Genomic DNA, 27154 nt, shown 5'->3' with positions numbered 1-27154 from the left:
GCCCAGCCGGTGTGGCTCAGTGGTTGAGTGCCAACCCAGGAACCAAGAGGTCAACGGTTCGATTCCTGGTCAGGGTCCATGCCCAGGTTGCAGGCTCGGTCCCCAATAGGGGGCGATGGATGATGTTCTTCTCTCTCATCGACCTTCCTCTCTCTCTATCCCTCTCTCTAAAAATCAATGAAAACATTTTTTTTTTTTTAAATCTGTGGTGGTTCTACTGAGCAGCCCAGGCTGACTTACTCGTCTCTTAGACTTGCTTTTCCTAGGCGGTACTTTGGTGCTGTGTCTGCCCCCACTCAGTGAAGCGGCATAGGCAGCAGCTGCCCCGAGGTACTGCTCTATTTCCTGCAGGGAGATTTGGGGAAGTGTTGCTCAAGATGACATCCGTCACGCCCCACGTCCCGCGAGAGGAATCTCTCCGGAACCTCGCTGGTAAGGAAACGGGGCTTCCCTTGGGCAACTCAAGTGCTCCGGTCTTACGTGCGATCCGGGCCGTCGCTGCTGTCCCACCCACAAGGGAATGAACACTCCCAGTCCCATAACCATAGAGCAGTGGTCGGCAAACTCATGAGCCAACAGAGCCAAATATCAACAGTACAACGATTGACATTTCTTTTGAGAGCCAAACTTTTTAAACTTAAACTTCTTCTAACACCACTTCTTCAACATAGACTCGCCCAGGCCGTGGCATTTTGTGGAAGAGCCTCACTCAAGGGGCCAAAGAGCCACATGTGGCTCGCGAGCCGCGGTTTGCCGACCACTGCCATAGAGGACATCCTGGTATGAACTCCCGCTTGGCTCCGACTCTCCAAGAGCCATTCGTTGGAGAATGCTGGCTGCACAGCAGTGGCCTGCCTCCAGCCCACTGTCAATGAGGAGATGTAATAATTAGCTCCTAGCCATCTTCCTCACTCATTGATAAGCTACCAGAGACTAGAGAAGGCGACTGGCGTGACTTAAATCCAGGCAGACCTGTACAGCTCTTCTTGGTTTTGGTTTGGCTTTCAGGGGGAGAGGAGCAGAGACATGATAGATGGGTAGGTAGAGGGACAGAAATCTACCAGCTTCCATCTTTAACTACTACATATTTAACTACTTCCATCTTTAACTACATCCATATTTGGAAAAAGAACTTAAAGTTGTCCTTAACCACAACTTAAAGGCCCCAGTGTCGGGGAAACTGATTTTTATTATTTATTCACCACCCACCTGGGAAGAGTCGAATCCAACAAATTAACATTGCACTGACTTAAGTTTCAAAGCTGGTTGGAACCAGTTTACTGTAATTCCCAATAGATGACTATGTGAATTAATATAGATGAGATCAGCATCTAATTTTCTAAAACTCAATAAATAGACTGGTTCCAAAAAAAAACAAATAACATGGGAATTGGACCAAAGGCACAGCTATTGCCATAAACTATCGAAGCATGAGACACATCTTCAAAAATTCACGTTAACTATTTCTGTAAACAACAGCAATAAAACACTTCGAAAAGCCTTTTTTCATAAGAAACCAATCAGTCACTAGTCTCTGTACCAAACAGCAGCGTGAACGAAAAGGAGTAACAACAGAAGCATGGAAAATGAACACACGGCTTTTCTCCTGCAGTTTAAGATGCGTTCCACGGAGATGAACATGGAAATGTGGACAGGCACCGTGATTACAGTCATTACAAGAAAAAGACATATTTGGGGAGAACTTTAAGGGGACCTATTTTCTTTCTAAATTAAACTCCTGAACTCGTGTTTACATTCAGGCAGAAGCTTGCTTTAACCCATGAGTTAAACTGTCAAACCGTTAGGAACCCCAATTGAAATGAACAAATGATCCTCGTAAAGGAAATAACTAGGGCGCCATGCAGCAAACGAGCTAAATCCCCTTCCATTTCCCCCTCCCTGGGCCCATGGGAAGGAAGAATTTCCCAGCGTCCTTTGCAGTTAGGTTAGGGTGGACCCATGTGACCGCACCCTGGCCAACGAATAAGGACTGACCTTGCTCTCTCTCCACCTGCCACCCCTGGTGTTCCAGTCGTTACAACTACAAGTTCGTAGGCAGCTTGGATGTGAGTCACAAATTGGAGTAGAGCCATCTGACCTGACTCCCTCGGGCTGTGCAAGCAGCGAGAAACAAGCCTTCTCTGTGTCTTACCTTGGGATGGGTGGGAAGGCTTCCTGCCCAAGCATCACCCACCTCATTGTGACTAACACAGCCCTTACACTCCTCCCTCACTAGATCTCGGGCATACTTAGACTCTAACCTTGAGTTCCATTTACAACAGGTGGGAAACTGTTAGCAACCAGCACAGAAACCTGAAGGCCGAGTACTTCTCGGGTCCCTGGCATGTTCCAACGCTAGGACTCGGGAGGCAGGTGCGGGCATCCCCGGGCGTGGCCAGGAGGAGCCACGGGAGGACGCATATAAATACTAGAACTTCTGGTTATGTCTTTATCACTTTTTAACGTTCTCATTCTTGGGTATGTTTTATAATGTACACAATACATAGGGATGATATTGCTTGAATGTAACTATAGGTGAGCAAACGTACTAGATGGATTTCAATACCTCCGATGTGGAGGCAACAAAATAAGTATTGCACAGTCCTGCTCAAAAGATGCTTGCTCTTGTAGAAGTCCAATACGTAAACAGGAAACAATAAAATGTACAAGGCTGTACACAATAAAGTGCCATACAGCCCGGCTGGCGTGGCTCAGAGTTTAAGCATTGACCTATGAGCCAGGAGCTTACCAGTTGATTCCCAGTCAGGGCACATGCCCGGGTTGCAGGCTCGATTTCCAGTAGGGGGCGTGCAAGAGGCAGCCAATCAATGATTCTCTCTCATTATGTTTCTACCTCTCCTTCTCCCTTCCTCTCTGAAATCAATATATATATATATATATATATATATATATATATATATATATATATATTTTTTAATATTCTGTATACTTAACATATACACTGAGTGGCCAGATTATTATGATCTCTGAACGCATAATAATCTGGCCACTCAGTGTGTACACACACACACACACACACACACACACACACACACACGGTATATATATATATATATATATATATATATATATATATATATATATATATTAGAGACCCGGTGCATGAATTCGTGCATGGGTGGGGTCCAGCCAGCCTGGCCAGGGGGAGGGGACATGGGTGATTGGCTGGCCTGCCTGCTGGTTGTACTCCTGGTCGAGGGGACAATTTGCATATTAGCCTTTTATTATATAGGATATACACTGAGTGGCCAGATTATTATGCGTTCAGAGATCATCATAATCTGGCCACTCAGTGTATATATAATTGTGACATAATGTATGCTACGGAAAACGTATGCTCGGGCACCAAGTGGCCTTTCGGAAAGGTTTGGATACAGATGTATCCCGGATGCATCTAGAAAGACAAGCAGGATTTAAATATGCGGAGAAGAATGGAGTGAGTATAACAGAATACGAGGCCCGGGTGCCCAGAAAAGGGAAATGAGAGAGGCAGTGGAATGAGCCAGAGAAGCACAGCTCACAGCTCACTGATCACCAGCTACACATTTTTTCAAGCTCACCCTCTTCATTTTCACAGCCAACATTTTCTCTTAGGACTGACTTTCATTGCCTAAGTTCTATCCAAGTTCAATGCCAGATATATGCAAACAGCCAAGAAAAGGTGAAGTCCCTAAATATGAAAACAAGACAGAGATTTTCAAGTTCTGAGCCTCATTTATGCTTCTTTATCTAAGCCTGCAAGATAAAATATGGCCCTCACCAACACAGGCATGCGTGGTACTGTGATAATGAACAGTATGTTGCATTATGAAAACAAAGTACGTGTTCAAAGCATTGTACACCCTTTCTATTCGTTTCAGGAACAATGCCCGCGGACACCCGTGCACAGTTCCACCTCCCTCCTTCCTGCCACCCACGGCCCAGGTAACGAGTAAGCAGACAGCCCTGACTCACCACCCCACTGCCTGTGAGCTGGAACAGCTACCGGTGTTCAACTTATAACTTATGTCTTCACACGGCGGTCACACTCTTCTTGACTACATTTCTCTGGCCTCAGGTAGATTTCTGCCATTGTAAATGTCCTTGTTTTTATCCATAATGCTATTCACAGGAGCACATTACGTATAAGCCTCTGCTATCAATAATGACCAAGGCCGTTATAACTATAGACAGAGGCAGCAGCAACACCGTAGGGTGGCGTGGGAGGGATCTGAGTGCCAGAACATGTCATTTGAAAGCAATCAAAGCAATGCTTAAAAACTAGCAATTCCTAAAGATCCAAGAGACCTTACAAGCCCTCCTCGTGAAAATATAGAAGCTACAAGCGGAAATGGACCCGTCTGGTGGCCATTTAAGGTCTTCAGTAGGCAACCTAAGAAAGTATGCCTGCATCTGTCCCCAGAGATGAAGTCTCTGGCCTGGCCTGCGTGGCTCAGTGGTTGAGCGTCAACCTATGAACCAGGAGGTCATGGTTCAATTTCTGATCAGGGCACATGCCCAGGTTGCAGGCTCGGTCCCCAGTAGGGGGCAAATAGGAAGTAGCCGATCAATGATTCTCTCTCATCATTTATGTTTCTCTCTCTCCCTCTCTGAAATCAATAATATATAGTATATATGTATTTTAAGTTACAGGTCTTTGGTGCAAACCAGCCAAATCTTCCCTCCATCCAGGTGCTTTCTAATGTTTTGCTTTCGAGGTGAAATGAAGAAAAAAGATTGGTATAAAATATACGCGTATATTCTAACTATCTGTCTATTGCTAAATCTTTGTGAAATTAGGCTAACCCAGTGGTCGGCCAACTCATTAGTCAACAGAGCCAAATATCAACAGGACAACGACTGAAATTTCTTTTGAGAGCCAAATTTTTTAAACTTAAACTATATAGATAGGTACATTGTTATTAACTTAATTAGGGTCCTCCTAAGCTGGCCTTTGCTAAAAACTCAAGGGGCCAAAGAGCCGCATGTGGCTCGCGAGCCGCGGTTTGCCGACCACGGGGCTAACCTATCTATATAATGTTTAGGATACTCCTAACGCAATAGAGGATATTATTTTTAGATTCAAGCTTGGAAAAATACCATTAAGAAAAAATATCCTGTAAGTAAATTACATCTTGAAAAATTTTACTTTGAAAATTAATTTTCATACAGCAGGACACCCATGAAAAACATACATGGTGTCAAAATAAGCAAAAGGAAAATTGTTTGGGCAAAAAATAATAAGGATCCCAAGAAAAATTTATAGAAAAGATTCCTTTATTAACTTTTGGTCGAGAATATGTTTGTATATTTTCAGAAAACAACTCCAAGACCATGTGGATTCCTGTAATAGAGAGGAATTAACAGGAATGATCCAGCCATGAAGACAAGAGGAGAAATAGTCCTGAGATGGAGGACGCTGACGACGCCTTGCCATGCTAGCAGTCAGCAGATGTGCATCGTTGCAGGTTGCCCAGGACCAAACCAGAGGTCGGACCTGCATCGCCACCATTTGTCCACCATCCAGAAATCATTGCTGACATGTATACTTGAGGAACTTTTGAACATTGAAACTTTGGACTCAAAACTTTTGGACATTGAAATTGGGACTCAAACATATTTTGTTCTTATATGTTTATTTCTGGTCTTCAAATGTATGATTTTTTAAGGAAGGAATTGGGGGGAGATGCCGGAAACCGAACATTGAGACATTGGAACTTAAATATGAAAAGGGAATCCGGAATGCTTTGGTCAACCTTAATCCCTCTGAATGGTCAGAGCTAGTCACTCATTGTTTAGTTGAGACATTGGTAGTTAAAGAAACTCTCACCTGTTAATCATATGTAAATTTTTGCTGATTGTCTTTTGTTGTAATTTCCTGCCTAAAGGATATGGGTGTATCTCAGAACCCCAATAAAAGGGATGGCAAAGGCCAGAGCAGTGAGTAGTCCTCCCACTAGAGGTGGGCTCCTGCCTGGCCCCCCATTTACCCAAATTGATTCTTTTCTAGCTTCTCTTCATTTTGATTGTGGCCTTCTCCAGAAACCGGACCTGAACAGGAACCCTGAATCACGCAGGACGTGACAAGGTATCCCACACAAGCTGACCACCCGTGCATCTAGACATTGAGCACTCACATCCCAAGGACGGGGCTTCAGATCCAAAAGAAGGAGCATCCTCTGCAGAAAATCAGTCTATTGTGGATCGAACGTTCCTCCGCCTGAGGAACATGATTCATCGCCAATAGCAACTGGAGGTTTACCATTGTAAGTCATTTCAACATTCAGTCACTCACCACTCCCTCCTTCACACATCACATTGATACACCTACACATGTAGGCATATTTAACAAATCGGAAAACGTTTCCCAGCTGGGGACTGAAGATGCAAGATGAGCCATTTTCCCAGACATATAAGCTTATGATTTTAAGTACAAAGTTCTCCATCTCCTTCAAACGCCTTTTCCCCTTCCTAAAGCCCTGGCCCACGGTCTTCTATCCAGAGCTAGTTACTACACGACAGAGACCACCTGTTTATAGGATTCCTCCTTCACAGCTCCACCCAGGGGGCACTTTTAGAATCCCCGAGCCCACCAAAGTTCTGTGCTTCCTTCACCTTATTTCCTGTCACTGCAAAGATGCTATTTTTAAAATTTTTAAAATTGATTTCAGAGAGAGGGTGAGAGAGATAGAAACATCAATGATGAGAGAGAATCACAAATCAGCTGCCCTCTGCACACCCCCTACTGGGGATGGAGCCCGAAACCCGGGCATGTGCCCTGACTGAGAATCGAACAGGTGACCTCCTGGTTCATAGGTCAATGCTCAACCACTGAGCCACACCGGCCCGGCTATGCTATTATATTTAAATGACCTGTTTATGCAGCCACTCCCCTCTCCTCCCAACTGGCCTAATGGTTCCTGAAGACAAAGACCCTGTGTATCTTCGACACACAGTTTCTGGCTAATAGTAGGCCCCCGAGCTCATTTCATTCACTCACGCAACGAACACCTGCGGAGTGGCTGTTAGGAGTGAGGCCCTGTCCTAACGGCTGTGGATCCATGGGCGTGTGAGGCGAACACAGCCCTGCTCTCATGGAGGGGACACTGGTCCAGGAGACAGAGTGCGGACACAACAAGTGGACATGCAGTAAAACGCCAGGTGATGATTCAGGAACAAAGGTACGAAGGAGAGGAAGGGAGCCTGAGGGGGTGGTGTGTGACTGGAGGGGCTGTGACGTAGGAGGTGGAATCTGACCGTTCAGGTGTTCCTCACTGAAGTGGGAGAGCGAGTCAGCCCAGGACCGGGGGGGGGACCCTGGCCAGGCTGACCGGGCCCCACCCATGCACGAATTCATGCACTGGGCCTCTAACACACACACACACACACACACACACACACACACACACACTGAGTGGCCAGATTATTATGCATTCAGAGATCATCATAATCTGGCCACTCAGTGTATGTACCTATGTGTGTGTGTATATATATATGTTTTAAAAGAAGCCTGGCTTGAAGCATGCTAAAGTTCAAGATGCTGCTTGGACAGACACCCAAGGACATGCTCTAGAGGTGAATGTCCCAATACACCAAGGCTGCAGGTTCGATCTCGGGGAAGGACACATACAAGAAGCAACCAATGAATACATACACAGATGGAATTACAAATCTCTCTCTCTCTCTCTCTCTCTCCACCCTGAATGCGCCCTCTGACCAGGGCTTCTGTGTGGTTCCAAGGGCAGGTCCCTTGGTCAGCAATGAAAAAACAGACCAATTCCTCCGGGGCGGAGGCCCCCGTGCCACTGCTCTGGGCGAGATGGATCCCTTCCAGACGGCTGTTGCAGAACTGCTCAGAGCTTGCCAAAGACCTGTCACGTTTCTGGCAGGAAGCAAACTCTTTACCGAGAATCAAGCGCTCCCCTTTAAGATGGTGTCCCCCTGAAATAACCACGCGTGCGGACAGGGACGCGTGCTTGCTTTCCGAACTGAGGGCGAGGAGACGTCCCAGGCACATGAGCCACGTGCCGTTGATAAATGTATGCTGATGCCACGATGACACTCACAGTAAAAACATCGTGGTGGCACAGACCCAACTTCGGACGTTCATTCTCCAAGGTTCGTAACCTGAAGGAGCATAGACTGAGATCTCTTCCTGCCACGAGTGTATTTTCTGAAAGAAACTGCCGGAAAGAGCCCCAATAAAGCAAGAGACTGAGAGTAACAGCTTGAGTGTCCAAGGCAGTAAATGCAGTGCATGGGGCTTTTTAACAGCGAGTGTATAGGAGGCCCAGAACGTTTCTCACCGGGAACCCAGCCTACGGAAGCCTGCATACGGAACTCACCCTCCTCCTCCCCCCTCACTCCTTGAGAAAGCGCTTTCATACCCAGCTATACAAGCAACCCCTGAGGATTCAGGACCTAGCTGTTACAACAGTTCTCAAAGTAAATAAAATTTTATTCACCGAACGTGAACTCTGCTGTAGGGAAAATTCTCATAACACAAAAGGGCCAACCATGGACCCTTAGCCTCAGCTCCCACACCCACCCACGGCCCCCGTGCATTCTGAGATGTAGCTACTATTCCTTCTCTGTGAGATCGCTCTGGTCTTCCTTTACGGAGTGAAATGAGATCGGGACTAACAAGGTCTCAAGCGCACAAGCCCTCTAGCAACATCGTCCCGTGGCCAGCAGCGTGTGGGCCTGCAAAATCACGTTGGCACAAAATCAGGGGCAGAGGCTCCCTGGAGACAGAGCGCTGATGTCTGGACAACCGACGTGGGCGCTGTCCAAAGCCTCCCGTTAATGGCTTTCCCTTTCAGGAAAGAGCGGCCAGAGCTTTTTCAAAGCCTGAAGCCATTTTTCTCATTTCTTACAATCCGTTGCAGGGTGTTCCGTTTTCTAAAATGGAGACCGCCGGCTTCCAGTTGTGCTTGCGATGCCGCGGCATCCAGCCTGATGCCAGGACACACCCGCGCCCTCTCCTGGCCCGGGACCAGGCCACCCCTCTTCTTTCCAGTGGCGAGATCCCCCCAACCAGACGCTTCGCATAATCAGACGGTACGTGCTCTACATCATGAATAAATACATTGAACCTGAACGCTCAGTGTGAAAGAGCGCCGTAACATAACATTTTAGCTCACTTTATTATAAAAGCTAGAGGCCCGGTGCACAAAATTCATGCAAGAGTAGGCCTTCCTTCCCCTGGCTGCTGGCACTGGCACCTGGGACCCAGGCTTCCCTCTGGCTACCAGCTTCATCCAGAAGGTCGTCCAGAAGGACACCGGTCTAATTAGCATATTACGCTTTTATGATAATAGATGAGAAAGAATTCTCCTCATACTGCACTAAGTTTTGAATAAACTCGGCAAATAACCTACCAGAGTAGTTTGATTCCATCGACTTGTCAAAGGTGATACCAGTCATACGTAATGGGAAACTCGTTAACACGCCTTTTGTTCTGTAGTGACGGAGCTCATAAAGGAACCGAGAGCCACGGAGACGCACAGGATCAAGTCTCTGATCTACAGAAGCTTCCTCCTCACGAATGAGATGACACTGGACCCCACGGACCGACCGCACAGTGAGAAAGGTGGTGGGTACGATCACGTGAGCGGCTCTGATCACTCAGAGGCAGGAAAAGGCGCGTGTGGGTTGGGCGAGGGCAGATGTAGCCTTGGAGACAGGCTCCGGAGGCTGGCAGGCCGTTAACGGTGGAGATGGGCAGGCGGTGGGCCAGGTGGGGAGACATGGGAGGCGCCGTGAAGGAGCGGGTGGTGTTTGGGGTGGAGAGGAGAGCCGAGGGGGACTGTGGAGGCCGGGACACGAGGCCCAGCAACCTGGAGCTCACTCAGATAGTCCGAGGGAGCCCAGGACGGATCCTGGGGAGGGAAGCCGCATGATGTGACTGCAGGAAGACCCGTCTGCGGTGACAAACTGCACCTGGTGCTGCCGGGTCCAAAGGCAGCCCCCCAGCCAGAGGCCAGTGCGTTAGTAACGAAAACACCCCAAGTGTTTGTCATGTTACCCTCACGGAGCCGAGGAAGGTTACGTGTGCCATCATTTCCCTCGTCTCCCGCCTATCATCCTCTCCCAGAGACGGTTCTTCGTGGATGCAGTTTCTGAGTTGTCTGAAATGTATTAAGTCCTCCTGAGATATATAAAAGAGTTTCTTTTTAAAAATATATATATTTTATTGATTTTTTTACAGAGAGGAAGGGAGAGGGATAGAAAGTTAGAAACATCGATCAGCTGCCTCCTGCACACCTCCTACTGGGGATGTGCCCGCAACTAAGGTACATGCCCTTGACCGGAATCGAACCTGGGACCCTTCAGTACACAGGCTGACGCTCTATCCACTGAGCCAAACTGGTTAGGCCAAAAGAGTTTCTTATGTGCAAAGAATTTAAAAAGCACACTGGACAGACGCTCATTCCAGTTAGAAAGGCCAACCGCGTCCGTCAGGCCACCCCGCGGGGCCCTCGTTTCCCTGGGCGTGCCACCCAACGACACCAGGTAGTCCTCGCGGGTAAATATCTATTAGATGTTTCTCCCTCACACAAACCCTACGAGGTAATCATTACTTTCCCATTGAACAGAGCAAATTACTTAATTTCTGAGTTGGGAGTTTGTTCCACGTGATTTGCTCAAGATTACAGAGCTTGTAAATGGAAAAGCTGGGACTCAACCCAAGTCCTGGTCAATATATTTGGAACCCTCACTGATTTCCAGATGCTAAGACTATTATGCTGGCATGGCAGGTGAAGCTGACGGCAATCAAATAATCCCATGAAGAAATGTTAAATTATGCCTGAGTGGTGTGGCTCAGTGCCTGAGCGTCGACCTATGAACCAGGAGGTCACGGTTCGATTCCTGGTCGAGCACGTGCCCAGGTTTGCGGGCTTGATTCCCAGAGGGGGGGTGCAGGAGGCAGCCGATCAATGATTCTCTCTCATCACTGATGTTTCTATCTCTCTCTCCCTCTCCCTTCCTCTCTCTGAAATCAAAGCGTATTTAAAAGGGGAAAAAAAAGGACTTTCAAAAAAAAGGGAAGAAATGTTAAATTTTAATTGTAACGAGAGCAACAGATGTGACCTTGGATATGACCTTGGCAGGGACAGGGTGAGGGACAGTTCTTCCCTGAGGAGGTCTGATGCGATCTGAGGTCTGAAGGGGGAATACCTGAGTTGCCTGGAGGAGAAGGGAGGGCGAAGGCATTCCAGGCAGCAGGCACAGAACAGCAGGGAAGGTGTGACAGGAGTGTGGCGGGGGCCGAAAGGACCAAGGGCCGTGGCGGGGGGCGGCTGGGACGTGAGCTTGGCAAATTCAGACCCATCAGGTAAAAGTACCCCCGTGCCCTGCAGTGTTTCACGGGCCACAGTGAAGCTCCGTCTTTATCCGGAACACTGAGAGCTTGTCATACTGCTGGTGGGGTGTTTCCCTTGGGGCGAGGGGTGGGCCCTGCAGCCTCTGAGAGGGACCGTCCAGGGAAGGGGATAAAAATGGATATTCAGGGCATGCACTTCCATGTTCTAGAAGAGACATCGACTGTCTATCTAAACACCCCCAAGTGGGGATTTAAGCTGCAAATAAAACAGCAGTGCAAATAAAAACTGAGGCACAGCTAAGGTTACCCTTGGAGGCCGGGGCGCAGGAACATGGCAACCCGAGGCAGTGGGAGGGAAGTGCATGGCAAGAGGCCCGGCCATGAAAACGGGGGGACCCGCTCCCAACCGAGAGGCACGGCAGGTGACCCTGTTCACACCCCAGCTCGCCACCCACGAGCTGTGTGGCTCCGGATAAGTCGCTTGTCTTCCCGGGACCATTTCCCAATTTGCTGTAATACCTACCCCACGGGGTTATTTCGAGAATGACGTGAGCTATGACACCCAGTGCCGTACCTGACATAGGACTTTCTCAGTCAGTACAAGCCACCATCACTGTTACTGTAAAAGGTCAGCATACGGAGCACGCAGCCAAGGAAGGGAAACCATGTGTCAGTATCCATCTGGGACATGTTCTCACAGGTGTGTGCACACAAGAATCTCCGGGAAGGCGTGTGAAAAACCTAGATTCCTGGCTTGGTAGCGGGAAGGCCGAGGAAGCTGGGTTTTTCATCAGCTCCTGGGGATTCTGACACGGCTGATCCACACTTCTGACTTTGAGAAATGTCGAGGCCTAGAACTTAAAATGAACATGCAGGCGTCGAATAAAGGGTTCCACTGCAGGGGCTCAACCACAGGGGTGACTTGATAAAACAAACTTCCGATTTTTGTTTTTGTTAAAGCAGAACGAACGACCATCACTAGCAAAGCCTACTTCTGGGAGTGAACTGAACAAGCAGAACCCGCGTGACGGGTAGAAAACAGGGTGGTTGGGCTTTAACAACCATCTTCATGGATTATTTAACGCTGGCGTTCCCGTGCGGAGAAACTACATCAGCACCTGGACAGAGGTTTATGTGTTCCCTCATTATTAGGTTTTCTTTTCTAGCAAGATGAATAGGGCCCACCTTCGATCAGACAGAGAAAGTTATTTTGTGCTAAGACACAACCAAACCTCTGAAGGTCTTTTCACTTTGCAGTTCGGGGTTCCTCCGCCTTGGCCCTATGTAACAACTGTGCGATATTATTTGCAGGAATTATTTGCACTAACAAGTGACCTTCAAAAGAGAAAGTCAAACAAGTGGCCAAGTTCAGGGGCGGGGAACGCGCGGGCCTAATGCACCCGTGTCTCGTGAGCGGTGTCCGTGAAGAGGATAAACTGCAGGCCTTCTGCTCAGGGCACCATCACCCCCCCCAATCCTGGGCTCCTTCATCCGAGAGTAGGAGACGCCGCCTGGGCGCTTCGTAATCACAAACCATGCACATTCCTGTCTTATTTGCAAAAAAATAATCAGCAGCAGCTGCTACTCACACAGAACTGTTAACAGAAAGATATTTTACATACGGAACCCAAACATTCCAGAACTCGCAGAGCCTGGCGCCAAAGGAAGTACTCTGCCTCTTTAAATTTAAAATGAGGCATGACAATGCACTTCTGCATTCCTCCATCCAATTAAAAAAAAAAAAAAAAAGACGAAAGCATTTTCCCGGGACGTGGAGGGAACAGCTGGACACATCTGTCAGCTACCATCCTCGGAGCAAAAGGAAAGCCACGCGCGAACGCCATACTCACATGTGAGGGCTCAGCTCGTAGAAGTTCCTGTTCCTGTAATCTTCCACTTTCTCCGGCGAGTAGATGGGCAGCGACCGGTACGGGTTCACGGAGATGACCACACTCCCGATGTATGTCTGTGTCAGGAGGAGGACACACACCCGTTAGTATGTACATAGCATGTATTTTAACCTCTGACGTTTTATCCTTTTAAAAAAAACCACGCTAGTTCACTTGGCCATTCATTTTCTATTTTTCAAGGAAACGTTCCATTTCTGAAGACAGAGAGTCAATCATAGGTATTCTTTTTGCTGATCCATGGAAAGCGTGGATTTATACATGGAAAATACTTTTCAAAACCTCTCGATTAATTCAGGATCCTGGCTCAGAGCCCTCCGGAGCCCTGGCCAAAAATTAAGTCACCGACCACTGTGAAGTGCGGGCAGGGCCTGTGCATTCCCCGATTCCAGTGAGAACCGGTGTCTCCCGCCCTCCTCTCTGGCCTCGGGTGTCCGTCTTCAGGAAGCAGGCCTCCCCCGCCCACCGCAGCCATTCCTACCCACGGGGCCGGGCCTGGCACGGCCCTCACCCAGGCCTGTCCGTCTCTACAACGGGCTCGGCACAGTTACCCCTCGGGCAGCAACCAGTTTTATCTGACCTCTAACGTGCTGCAACCCCAGAAGGTACTTTCCGAAGGACAGCACATCTAATGTCCAATTTAAATTCAGCCCGGCCGGCGTGGCTCAGGGGTGGAGCGTCGGCCTAGGAACCAGGAGGTCACAGTTGGATTCCCGGTCAGGGCACAGGCCCGGGTTGTGGGCTTGATCCCCAGTGTGGGGCATGCAGGAGACAGCCGATCCATGATCCTCTCTCATCAGGGATGTTTCTCTCTCCCCACCTCTTCCTTCCTCTCTGAAATCAATAAAAATATATTAATAATAAAAAAAAAAAAGAATAGACGAGACTGCTGCTGTGGAAAAACAAACAAACAAACAAAAACCTCCCAGTTCCAAGGCAATGTTTCACATTAATTCCTGGCATTCTATCACTGGGACCCAATCAATCTGGCCTGAAATGACTCAAAAAAAAAAAAAAAAAGACTCCAACTCTCCTAACTTATTCTATTAGACAAGACTTTTTCAAGACGGTTTCTGCACTCTCCAACCGACCTGGGCGAGCCGATGGGAGATGCTAGAAACTGAGTAACTGACTGAGCAGCTTCTAACTGATTCACTGCCCTTAGTGACACGGGTAACATGAAAACACAACGGTCAGCTATTCCTTTAATATCTGCTGATTGAAAGATCAGCCTCCCTTAGTAGAAAAAGGACACGAATTTACCTTTTCAGGTAGGTTCTTGAATCCAGGAATCAACATCAATGTTTGTTGTGAGCAGAACAAACAGTTTGAGATTGCCCCTGGGCACCAAACGTCAGCCTGGCTGACTCCCGGTCAGAAGGTCAGAACCTGCCTCCCTCGCACTCCTGCGGGGACAACCGCCGCTCAGCCCCGCGCCCAAGGCCACCCGGCCCGGTGTGCGCTCCGCCGTCCTACCCGGGACTTCCACTTCCCTGTCACCTAGGAAGGCGGACCACTCCTGAGGCCCCGTAAATATTTGTTCACCGGGTGACCGGCTCGCACCGGGCGCCTTCACCACCCACAGAACAGACGGCGCAGACCACGGCGTCCCTGCAGTCATTCATTCCGCTGCGGAGACAGCACCGCGCACACGGACTCGGTGCCCGGCCCTGATGCGGCCACCGAACAAAGCCTTAGCGACATGCTCTCGCCTCGGGGCTGGGTCCTGCTGGGAAAGTGTTTGCAGACGCCGGACAGACCTTCCACCCGGCGTGCACGGCCCCGGGGACAGGACTGCACCCTTCCCTTCAGAGGCAGCAGGTTCCTTCCTCCCCCGTCCCCCCGCACTGGTCTGCAAGCAGAGGCTTGAAACGTGTTTGTGCAGCAGGATGTTCTCCGATCTTATGGCCGCAGCTGGGAGCCATGATGGGAATGAGCTTGTGTGAACCTGTGGGCTATGTCCTGTCGAAAGCCGGGGTGCCCTGGACTGCACAGCCTGACTGCCCTCAGACACAGGAGGCCCAGGCCGTCCTAAATCCCCCTTCCCACCCCCGCCCAGGCCCCAGGCAGAGGCCTGCAGCCTCAGGCGTGGTCCCAGCTGAGACCAGCAGAAGACACACCCGGCTGACCTCAGCCTCAGTTGCTATCCCAAAGAATTGGGCGCAAATAAATGGTTGTTGTTTTAAGCCAGTGGTCGGCAAACTCATTAGTCAACAGAGCCAAATATCAACAGCACAACGATTGACATTTCGAGAGCCACATTTTTTAAACTGAAACTTCTTCTAACGCCACTTCTTCAAAACAGACTCGCCCAGGCTGTGGTATTTTGTGGAAGAGCCACACTCAAGGGGCCAAAGAGCCGCATGTGGCTCGCAAGCTGCAGTTTGCCGACCGCAGTTTTAAGCCATTCATTTTTGGAGGGTGGTTTGTCACACGGCAACAGTCACTGATACACCAGCACAGCTCAGCAGGTCGGGAAAGGGCCCAGGCCACACAAACGTTCTCAATCGGAATACGCAAACAGTGGGAGCTGGGCATCCCCACATGCCACTGTTTCAGAGGTGTCCTCTGATCCTGAACCCCCAGGAGGCGTGCCCTCTGATCCTGAACCCCCAGGAGGCGTGTCCTCTGACCCTGAACCCCCAGGAGGCGTGTCCTCTGATCCTGAACCCCCAGGAGGCGTGCCCTCTGACCCTGAACCCCCAGGAGGCGTGCCCTCTGATCCTGAACCCCCAGGAGGCGTGTCCTCTGATCCTGAACCCCCAGGAGGCGTGTCCTCTGATCCTGAACCCCCAGGAGGTGTCCTCTGATCCTGAACCCCAGGAGGAGTGTCCTCTGATCCTGAACCCCCAGGAGGCGTGTCCTCTGATCCTGAACCCCCAGGAGGCGTGTCCTCTGATCCTGAACCCCCAGGAGGTGTCCTCTGATCCTGAACCCCAGGAGGAGTGTCCTCTGATCCTGAACCCCAGGAGGAGTGTCCCCTAATCCTGAACCCCCAGGAGGTGTGTCCTCTGATCCTGAACCCCCAGGAGGCGTGCCCTCTGATCCTGAACCCCCAGGAGGCGTGTCCTCGCTCCGACACCTGCCCTTGCTGTGGTGGGTTTCTTCCTTGAGGGTCCTCTGGGCTTCAGCCAAAGAGGTAAGTGTGCCCACATTTCTGCCAGGAAGAGAACCGGAGTGTGCCTAGTCCCAGCCCTCCTCTCTCTAGGACCCTCCTCTCTCTAGGACCGGAAAGGCCGCCTGGCCGCAGCTGCCTGGCCTCCTGGCCGGTGACGCCCACAGTTCCATTCTGATGTAGCCAGGTAAGAACTGCAGGACCAGGTGAGACCTCCTGTCGGGGATCGAAACAATAGGGACTGGCAGCTCATTTCTACATCAATTCGCACTTAGACTTACAAACGATACCCTCGATTTTCTTAAGCCACTTGTATGTTACTTCAAGTTGGTATTTTTTATTCTGTCATGTCTCAAAAGTATGGTAAACTGACTCATCCAGTAGCCACCGGCACTACAAGTCAGAGATCGGACTCGGAGCTTCAAGGCGAGCATGTGCACAGAAGGGCGAGTCATCACGTGTGCTTTATTCTGAACGGGCTGGGGGAGGAGGAGGGACAGTACCGTCCACCTTCACAAAAGGAGCAGCAACAACAGCCCTCCGCTTGCCCCTGAGTTCCACTCGCCTGTTCCACCGGAAGGAAGAGGCTGGTGTGTCCTACAGCTCCCACCAACGCTTTCCAGAGCTCGGGTGACGCCAGTCCCAAGCGAGCCACAGACCAGGCCACCCCTGCGGCTGTGCTCACCCCTGAACCTGGGCCCTAGGTCCCAAAGGACTCAGAGAAGCTCCTGCTAGAATCCAGAAGATGTTCTTCTATTCGGCTGTTCACACCAAAAAAGGACCCCAGGACCCTCCCCATAATGGCCAAAACCACTAACCAATAGGTTCTTTACACCTTCCCCAACAGGCACAAGTCTGGTCTGGCTCTCATTACCCTCAAGGGATGGATGGATGGATGGATGGATGGATGGATGATGGATGGGACAGATGATGGATGGATGGGTGATAGATGGATGGATGGAGGTCAGATGATGGATGGATAGACGGATGGATGGATGGATGGATGGATGGATGGATGGATGATGGATGGATGGAGGACAGATGATGGATGGATGGGTGATAGATGGATGGATGGATGGATGTCAGATGATGGATGGATAGATGGATGGATGGATGGATGGATGGGTGATGGATGGATGGAAGATGGGTGGATATATAGATGGATGATGGATGGATGGATGGATGGATGGATGGATGGGTGATGGATGGATGATGGATGGATGGATGGATGGATAGATGGATGATGGATGGATGGATGGATGGATGGATGGATGGATGATGGATGGATGGATGATGGATGGACGGGTGATGGACGGGTGATGGATGGACAGATGATGGACGGGTGATGGATAGCATGGATGGATAGATGGATGATGGATGGATGGATGGATGGATGATGGATGGATGGATGTGTGTATATGTGAACATACGTACGTATTTGCTCAATCAGTGTACTTATTTACTCCTACCCAACCTGTAACCAACCTCCAGACCATCCCGCCACTCCCTAGCTCAGCACCTCCTGATCCCACCCCCTCAGGATCAGCACCCCAAGTCCTCAAGCATCTGCACAGCCCCGTGACAGAGGAAAGCTCGCTCCACTCCCACCGCCATGTGACACTACGGAGGGAAAAGGGAAGGGAAGGGCGAGGGAAGACGAGGGCACAAGAGAGAAAGGGAGGAGGAGGGGAAGGCTCTACCTCTCTACCAAGGGCACATTCAATTAGCAAGTTTATCGTCTACTTCTCGAGGGCAAACACTGAAACAAGAATGTACAAACATTCCTAAGTCAAAACAACCCTGTCTTCATACTTGAGCTATCGCCCGCATTCCAGGACAGATGCCTGTGGATAAGCAAACAGCGCTCGAGTGGACATTCCTCCGGTGGTTACAGGGCAAACCCGTCTCCCCGGGGCGCGCCCAGCCCGCCACCTCCCCGCCCAGACGTTCGGAATCGGAAGAAAGGCCGGAGATGCGCAGCCCACAGACCATGGATTTCATCCCACGAGAAAGCTCTGCCACAGCCCCACCCTCGGAGATCCCATTTCAAAGAGCCGGGGAGGAGCCAGGCAGGGGCATCTTCTGACGTCTCCCCAGATAACGCCGTGAAAGCAGAGCTGAAACCGCACCTTGCGGCCGGCCCTCCAGGACTCCGGGGGCCAGGCTCTCCCTCAGGCCATGTCCCTCCTGGCCCCTCTTCCAGCCTCTCTCCCCTGTCCGTATCCCGGGATGTCACCCCCTACGGGGACACGGCGGCCTCTGCAAACTGGGGCCGTCCTGTGGCTGTGATTTACATGCCTGGCTCTGACTCGTTATAGTAAGACTTTCATCAGGACCAACGATATGTACTTGAGTATATATGTACATGCACATACATACGTATGAGATTAAAATGTCACAAAACCCTAAGTACCCTTACCACATGCGATGCCCTGAGAGTCTTTGTCCCGTTCTATTCATATAAAAAATTTCTCAGCTGCTGGTCCCTGAGTATATATTTACATGCACATACATACGTATGAGATTGAAATTTCACAAAACCCTAAGTACCCTTACCACATGCGATGCCCTGAGAGTCTTTGTCCCGTTCTATTCATATAAAAAATTTCTCAGCTGCTGGTCCCTGAGTATATATTTACATGCACATACATACGTATGAGATTGAAATTTCACAAAACCCTAAGTACCCTTACCACATGCGATGCCCTGAGAGTCTTTGTCCCGTTCTATTCATATAAAAAATGTCTCAGCTGCTGGTCCCTAACCTACGAAATGGCTTCCATCACCCACTCACGGCTGACACTCACAGTTTAGGAAATACTGCTGCAGTGCACTCCTTAGCCTTTTGTGCAGTTGCCCTCCCTTTGCAATGAAAGCTATGACCCTTCCCTCCAGGAAAGACCCACAGACAATACCATATACAAGTCTGCATACGGCTGACATACCAGGTTAAGAACTCCCACCGTAAGGGACGAAGCAATGGCCAGTAAGGGCAGAGAGAAAAGAGACAGAGGGAAAGAGAAAGCGAAGCAGAGAGAGAAAAGGAGTAAGATGTGATCAAAATAATTCTAAAAGTATAAAAATGAGGAGCTGTTAGAGTAAGAGCCAACCGCTCAGCTCAGCATCACCACCGGCCACATGAAGGCCCTGGTGATGGGTTGGGGAGAAGGAAGAGAGCGAAGTGGAGGGGGGCGGGCTTTGGGGTTGGGTGAAAAGTGGAGTGACAGCACACGCTTCTTTTACACACACGGGTGGTGAGGACAGCGGACAGGCACGGCTCACAGAACAGCCGCACGGAGAGGGGTGGGCTCGGCGGCTGGTTGGCTGGTCCCGCAAAGGGAAACTGTTACTGCAAAGGTGTGTTACCCTATGCAAACACAGGCTGCGTTAGGGAAAGACGGGCCTTGTTAGGGAAAGATTCCGCCCGAGGACGGACGGCCCACCATGAGCTGCTCTGAGTTTGGAATGTTTCATTTCAGACCCTCCCGGTGGTCGCGGTAGGATCTGAGTTTGCCAGGCCGCATGCAGGCCCCGAGCCCGTCCGGCTCCGTGTCGGCCCCCGCTCGCTCAGGCACTGAGATGACTGCACCAGCCGGGCGGGTGGGGCCTTCAGACGTGACCTGCGGGAGGCGGCACCACCTGTCCCCGAGTTTCCGGTCCTGGGAGCTCGATCCCACGGCACCAAGACGGTATGTGCCGCAGCGTTCTCCATCAGGCGTCGGTGAAATTTCCCCAAAGAGGACTTAAGCCCTCACTGGATCTTAAAGACACAGTGTGGCCAACCAAACGCTTTGGCTGGTCTTTTAGAGGCAGACCAAATCGTGAAAACTGCTACGTGTCAATCTCCCATGTGATGTCAACAACCAACGGGACGCCTCTCTGGGCCTGTGTCTAAAGCAACGCCAGTCAGTGAGTGCATCTCACACCTCCCGCCTAAGACAGCCCTGTGGTGCCCAGGCCACACACACACACACACACACACACACACACACACACACACCAGGAGCATGTCTGTGGTGCCCGTGCAACACACACACACACACACACACACACACACACACACACACACCAGGAGCATGTCTGTGGTACAAATGCAACACACACGTCCACATACACATACACACAACAGGAGCATGTCTGTGGTACCCATGTAAAACACACACACACACACACACACACACACACACACACACACCATGAGCATGTCTGTGGTACAAATGCAACACACACGTCCACATACACATACACACAACAGGAGCATGTCTGTGGTACCCATGTAAAACACACACACACACACACACACACACACACACACACACACACTATAGCCCATCTCTACAGACAAGAACACGGAGGCATTAGGGAGTTTTGAAACCTGCCCGAGGCCTCCCACTCGGTGGCTGGGGCAGCACCGCCGACCGGACACTGAAAAGGGAAGCGTGACTGCGTCAGGCTCCTTCGCTGCTCAGCACGGAGATGTCACGGGTCACACCCAACACTGACCATTTCTCTGTCACCATGAACCCACCCAGGAACCCCAGCCACCGGCCACGGAGCTACCAGACCCTCATCCTGGGGACCAGGCAGCGCGTGGACCACGGCAGCGCCAGCGGGGGAAGGCGTCCCTCGAGGTCCAGCATCACGTGTGCCGGGAACCAACTCCAGCATGTAATAATTACATGAGTTCCGCCAAAAGGTTGGTGAAGCTTGGGCGGCTCAACAAGGTGAACCACATGTGTAGTTTGCCTGTTGGAAACGGCTAAGGCACTTCCCCCAAACCTGAATAGGATTGTCTGCTGCCAGACAGCTCAGGGCATGTTAATGCCTCCTGTTGGCCAAACACCTGCACAGCTGTAGGCTATTCCCCAAACTGACAATGCTTCTGTACCCTTTGAAGTGTATGTCTCCACCTTGCCTTGGGACAAATTGTGTTAAATAAATACCACGAGGTCCTTAGACAAGGAAGGAGTCTTCAGTTCCTTTAGCTGAAGATCCTCTGACCCCCAATGCCTTGCAAAACTATCTTTTGTCTCCGGACCCTTTAATCATCTACACGCAGCCCCTTTCTCCAGAATGCTGAACCCTTTGTAAGGCTGGGACAAGAACCCCGGCAACATGTTCCTCCCCGCTCGCAGCTCTGCTCCCGGGGCCTGATCCTCACCGGTCCTCTCTCTCCTGCTCCTCACCGGTCCTCTCTCTCCTGCTCCTCACCAATCCTCTCACTCCTGCTCCTTACCGGTCCTCTCTCTTCCTGCTCCTCACCGGTCCTCTCTCTCCTGCTCCTCACCGGTCCTCTCTCTCCTGCTCCTCACCGGTCCTCTCTCTTCCTGCTCCTCACCGGTCCTCTCTCTCCGGCTCCTCACCGGTCCTCTCTCTCCTGCTCCTCACCGGTCCTCTCACTCCTGCTCCTCATCGGTCCTCTCTCTCCTGCTCCTCACCGGTCCTCTCTTGCTGCTCCTCACCGGTCCTCTCACTCCTGCTCCTCACCGGTCCTCTCTCTTCCTGCTCCTCACTGGTCTCCCCACACCGGAGCCCCGTCTCTGCTGCACGTGGGCCGGCGTGGCCTCTGCAGTCACGGCTCCCGCACCGCTCCACCGCTCTCCTTCCCCTGCGGTATTTCTGGGTTCTCAGTCAGGACAGAATCAGCCCTGGGTGTTTGCATTGGTTCCTTAAGTCTCTGCTGAGCACACATCACTGGCCGCAGGTCAGGAGCCACACCTGGGCAGGTCACGCAACCGCGGCTGCCAAGGAGGCCACAAGCCGTCGGTCCAGTCCGAGGCATGTTATACCCTTTGTCCCTGGCTGCGGGCACTGCAGACCATGAATTAAAGAGCTATATATGAGCTCCGTGCCACGCTGAAATACCAGCTAAAAATATAGCCTGCAGCCTTCGTTTCAGAGCAGGACAACACGACGCCACCCTATCTTCTCTGAGACCGGCTCTGTAAGGAGACAGCGTGCGCCCTTCTCCGGACCCACGAAAACTCTCTTAGCTAAGGCACAGAGGGGCTGTGTGACCGTGTGCTGCTGGCCAGACGCCTTGGAAGTAATATGGTGTGGCTCCCGGAAGGCGGTAACGCAGCAGAAATGAGACCTGGACAGTGAACCCCAAAGAAGGCAGGGGCAGGGGAACGCGAAAGGAGGGAGAGAGTCGGGGAAGGGGAGGGAGATTCTAGTTACCAGAAACCTCAGTGTCTGAACCTGGAAGAGACATCATTCTGAGTTTCCAAGTTTTGGACCTACCACGTGCTTCGCCCTACTAGGTGCCAAGCCCCAGGCTAAGCTGCTAAGCATCACGACCCCTACCTGATGGATGAAACAACGGACCCTCGGTTGTTTCCAGGGGTCCCCGTGGCTGAGAGGCCAAGACTGAACCTCAGGTCCACCTGCCAAAGGCCACGCCTTTCCCAGCATGCCACACAGCACCCCACCCTCCACCCTCCAGACACCCTCCACCCCTCCAAACACCCTGCACCCTCCAAAACAGTGTGAGGAACAAAGAGCCCGCCTTTAGGAAGTAGGATCACCCCACCTTGACCCGCCCTGCAGAGGTAACCGCAGAAACAGCTGCAGGTGAGGAAAAGACGGCAAAACTGGCCACACATCCCGTGCTGACCTGCCCCCCCGCCACCTCATTCATAAAGAACCACACACTGCTCTCAGCCACCTCCGCTCTCAGCTACCTCCGTCCATCCGTCCGTCCGTCCGTCCGTCCGTCCGGAGAACAGGATGAAAAACCACCTCCTGACCCCTCCCCCCGCCTTCCAGAGGGGAGGGAGCCTCATCCTGCGGGCGTTGCTGCTGCGAGTGAGCGCGGGACCTGGGGACTGAAGGCACCTGCCCGTGTCACCAGGCTCCTGTTACTGCGCTGCCGAATGCCAACTGGACACGGGACAGGGGCACCGAAGACCTTTTCAGTCTTCCGTCTGGGGCTGGGACCGCCCCATTCCCAACCCCCACATTCTTCAGTAACAACCCCATTATTGTGAACAGCACTTTGCAGACTCCGAATGCCTCCTATGATCCTGGCCGGTGTGGCTCAGGGGGTCGAGTGTTGTCCCATGCACTGAAGATTCCTGGTCAGGGCACATACCCAGATTTCGGGTTCGATTCTGGGTCGGGATGCTTGCAGGAGGCAACCAATCGACGGTTCTCTCTCACATCGATGTCTGTCTGTCTCTCTCTCTTTTTCTCTCTCCCTTCCTCTCTCTATCTCTAAATCAATAAAAGCATATTAAAAAAAAAAAAAAGGCCGAAAACCAGTTTGGCTCAGTGGATAGAGCGTCGGCCTGCGGACTCAAGGGTCCCAGGTTCGATTCCGGTCAAGGGCATGTACCTTGGTTGCGGGCACATCCCCAGTGGGGGGTGTGCAGGAGGCAGCTGATTGATGTTTCTCTCTCATCGATGTTTCTGACTCTCTATCCCTCTCTCTTCCTCTCTGTAAAAAAATCAATAAAATATATTTAAAAAAAAAAAGAATGCTTTCATATTGGTAGTATCCTTCATTTGCTGTCATAGCAACCACATAAAGCCAGCAGGACTATGAAGAGCATGAACGCTGGGGCCAGACTCCCTGGGTGTGAATTCCAGCTCCACCACCTACTTGCTGTGTGACCTCGGACCAGCTCCTTGGCCTTTCTGAGCCTGTTTCCTCGCCGTAAAAGGAAGGTAATTTAAAAACCTACGGCACATGGGACTCTAGTGAAAACGGAATGAACTGACACATGTAAAGTGCTTAGCACAGCACTGTGCCCACGAGGCCTGGATGGCGGTGGCTGTTGCGTCATTTCATCAGTAACAACAGTCTCCGAGGCGTGAAGGCAGCTCTCCCGGCCTCAGGGGGCCCGCGGCAGAGCCAGGCCTGGCCTTCGCTCCTTAGCACCCGCCACGCCGCCCCCAAAGACAAACCCTGCTGTAGACCGAAGCCAGGTCTGCCTTCCGTACGGCTCCCGCCGGAACACTTAAGTTAATAGAGTGTAAGTATTAGCCCTGGCCGGTGTGGCTCAGTGGATACAGCGTCGGCCTGCGGACTCAAGGGTCCCAGGTTCGATTCCGGTCAAGGGCATGTACCTTGGTTGCGGGCACATCCCCAGTAGGGAGTGTGCAGGAGGCAGCTGATCAATGTTTCTCTCTCATCGATGTTTCTATCTCTCTATCCCTCTCCCTTCCTCTTTGTAAAAAATCAATAAAATATGTTTTTAAAAAAATAATAGAGTGTAAGTATTAGATGACTATTCCGGGTGCCGTCCTGTGCCTGCAGGGTAAGACACCTCTGCGCTGGGTGAGCAGCAGACCAGCACGTGTCCGTGTTGCACGTTCTGAGAGGAAGGGTTTTCAGCCACGAGAGGTGGCGGCGCTGAAACCGGCAGGGATCGCCGAACGACTGTCCTGAAAGCAGCGTAAACCGTCCGAGAGGCCGCGCTAGAAATCACACACAACGTCTCCGCAGCCTCGTGACGCGCCGTCTGCCAGCAGCTTTCTCTCTCTGGCCTGCTAATCCGTCTCCACCCAACACCGAGGGTACACTCCTGCACACACACATACACACACACACACACACACACACACACACACACGTGTTCTCCGTGCTTCCTCAATGCTCTACTTTCCCATGAGCCCAGCAGACGCGTGCACCGTCGAGTCTAGGCCTTTCCTTGCATGGGGTCAGGGCCCCCCCTTTCGCCCCCCACACTTGGTCCAGGTGGGTGGGAGGTGGCTGGATCTGGGCTCTGGGCTCTGGGGTACAGGCCCATCCACCCAGATAAGGGGGAACCTCCCCCTACTTCCAGCTCCACACCCAAAAAGTTTTAATTTGAAAGTTTAACTTTTTAAACATTTTTATTGATTTCAGAGAGGAAGGGAGAGGGAGAGAGAAACATCAATGATGAGAGAGAATCACTGATCAGCTGCCTCCTGCACGCCCCACACTGGGGATCGAGCTCAAAACCCGGGCATGTGCCCCGACCGGGAATCCAACTGTGACCTCCTGGGTCACAGGTCAACCCTCAACCACTGAGCCACGCCGGCCGGGCTGAAAGCTTAATTTTTAATCAAACCTACATAATCTGGAGGATTACCCTCTATTAAACTACTCTCGCTTCTAGAAATGGGACTGGGGTATCGAGGTAAGAAAATCACGTTTATGTTACGTATGCCTGTATTAATCTGAATTTTCTTTCCAAAAGCATTTGTTACTTTTGTAATTTTTTTAAAAAAACTACACTTTTTAAAGAAATTAAAAAAAATAATAATAAGGAGACCGTCCGGGTAGCAGGACCAGCACTAGCGTGGGTGTGTGTATTCCAGCCGCTGCCGGGGAGGGGGCTCCAGGTCCCTGCCAGCCGCCGTGAGCCCGGGGAAGGGCCCAGTCTCCCCGAGACCCGTCCAGCTGGACGCCTGGACCACAGCCTAGGCCACCCCAGCAGGGGGCCAGCTAAGTCGTGCCCCACCCCCGACCCCCAGGGACCGCGAGGTGACGAATGCATGTTACTGTCAGCTGTATGTACGCCTGGGGCAATTCATCACGCAGCGAGGAAACTGATCCGGCATCTATACCAACGCCCAGGGACGTATGTTCTACCCACAGGTGGGAACGTCCATGTTTATGTATAAAAGGTGTTGTAGGAACCTCGGATGAATATGTAGGTGTTAACTAGTATTATTTCCATTTCCTTTGCAGTATTCTAAACCAAATACATTGCACTTAATATTTAAGTATAGCCGAAACCGGTTTGGCTCAGTGGATAGAGCGTCGGCCTGCGGACTCAAAGGTCCCGGGTTCGATTCCGGTCAAGGGCATGTACCTTGGTTGCGGGCACATCCCCAGTAGGGGGTGTGCAAGAGGCAGCTGATCGATGTTTCTCTCTCATCGATGTTTCTAACTCTCTATCCCTCTCCCTTCCTCTGTAAAAAAATCAATAAAATATATTTTAAAAATATATATATTTAAGTATATTTCATGAAAACATCTAATCCCCTCCTTATGGGGACCCTACGTCTAATACTCCTGAAAACTAAGACCATCTTTACCAGACGTCCAAAGAGGTCCTCTTACACCTCCCATCAGTTTAAGACCCTAAAATCGGACTAATTCAGACCGCTTACATCTGGATGGTCCCCAAACCAGGCCATTCAGATGGAAGACAAAGGACAGCTAGTTGTCAGCACCGAAAACACCTCTCCGTCAGAGAACAGACGCCCCGGCTCTCTTTGCGAACTGGCCGTGGGCTCATTCCTGCCCCAACTGCAGCCTTGCAGTTCCTGAGCCCAACCACAGCCCTGGCCGGCGCCCCTAAAAATGGCACCGCATCTGGCTGGGCCACCTCCATGGCAGTGCTCGGAAACCCGGCCACCCTCCCATCCGGCGGGTGGGGAGGGGGAAGGAGGAGAACACGTGACACAGGACGGAGAGGGGGCAGAACGCAGCCGGCCGGGATGTCCCAGCCAGCATCTCCCACGAGGCCTCTGGCTGCAGGTGGCCGCTGCCGGTCCCGCTGCCCAGCGGGAGGAACGGAAGCAAAGGGTTCTGACCTGCAGGTTCCCCCCGGCCAACGTCCCTCGAAGATTCTCCCTGCGAAGGCCACGCAGAGACTCTGCCTGGACCAACTCGAGGCTTTTTAAACGAGTGCGTGAGGCCGCCTCCGCACACGAAGAATGAGCATTCGCGGAGCACGCACCTGAGCATCTCTCACCGAACCACCTGCGTGCGAGGCCAACTTCATGGGGACCCTAACGCACCACCAACTCCTACAAATTAAGGTCATTTTTACTGGGTTTTCAAAGCGGTCCTCTGACAACGACAGTTAA

The 27154-nt window shown here is 51.3% G+C and overlaps 1 protein-coding gene across 3 annotated transcripts in view; it reads right to left on the bottom strand.

The window, feature by feature from the left end:
* MYO1B (myosin IB) overlaps positions 1-27154 on the bottom strand; it is a 142233-nt gene that overhangs the window by 89359 nt on the left and 25720 nt on the right. For all 3 annotated transcript variants that reach the window (XM_079782782.1, XM_079782783.1, XM_079782781.1), the window contains exon 3: positions 13177-13292. In XM_079782782.1, the coding sequence (XP_079638908.1) occupies positions 13177-13292 (116 nt within the window). The remainder of the gene's footprint in view (positions 1-13176; positions 13293-27154) is intronic.

Source organism: Cnephaeus nilssonii (genome assembly GCF_951640355.1).
Source record: "Cnephaeus nilssonii genome assembly, chromosome: 10".
Lineage (NCBI taxonomy): Eukaryota > Metazoa > Chordata > Mammalia > Chiroptera > Vespertilionidae > Cnephaeus > Cnephaeus nilssonii.
This window is presented reverse-complemented; position numbering and strand designations above follow the sequence as displayed.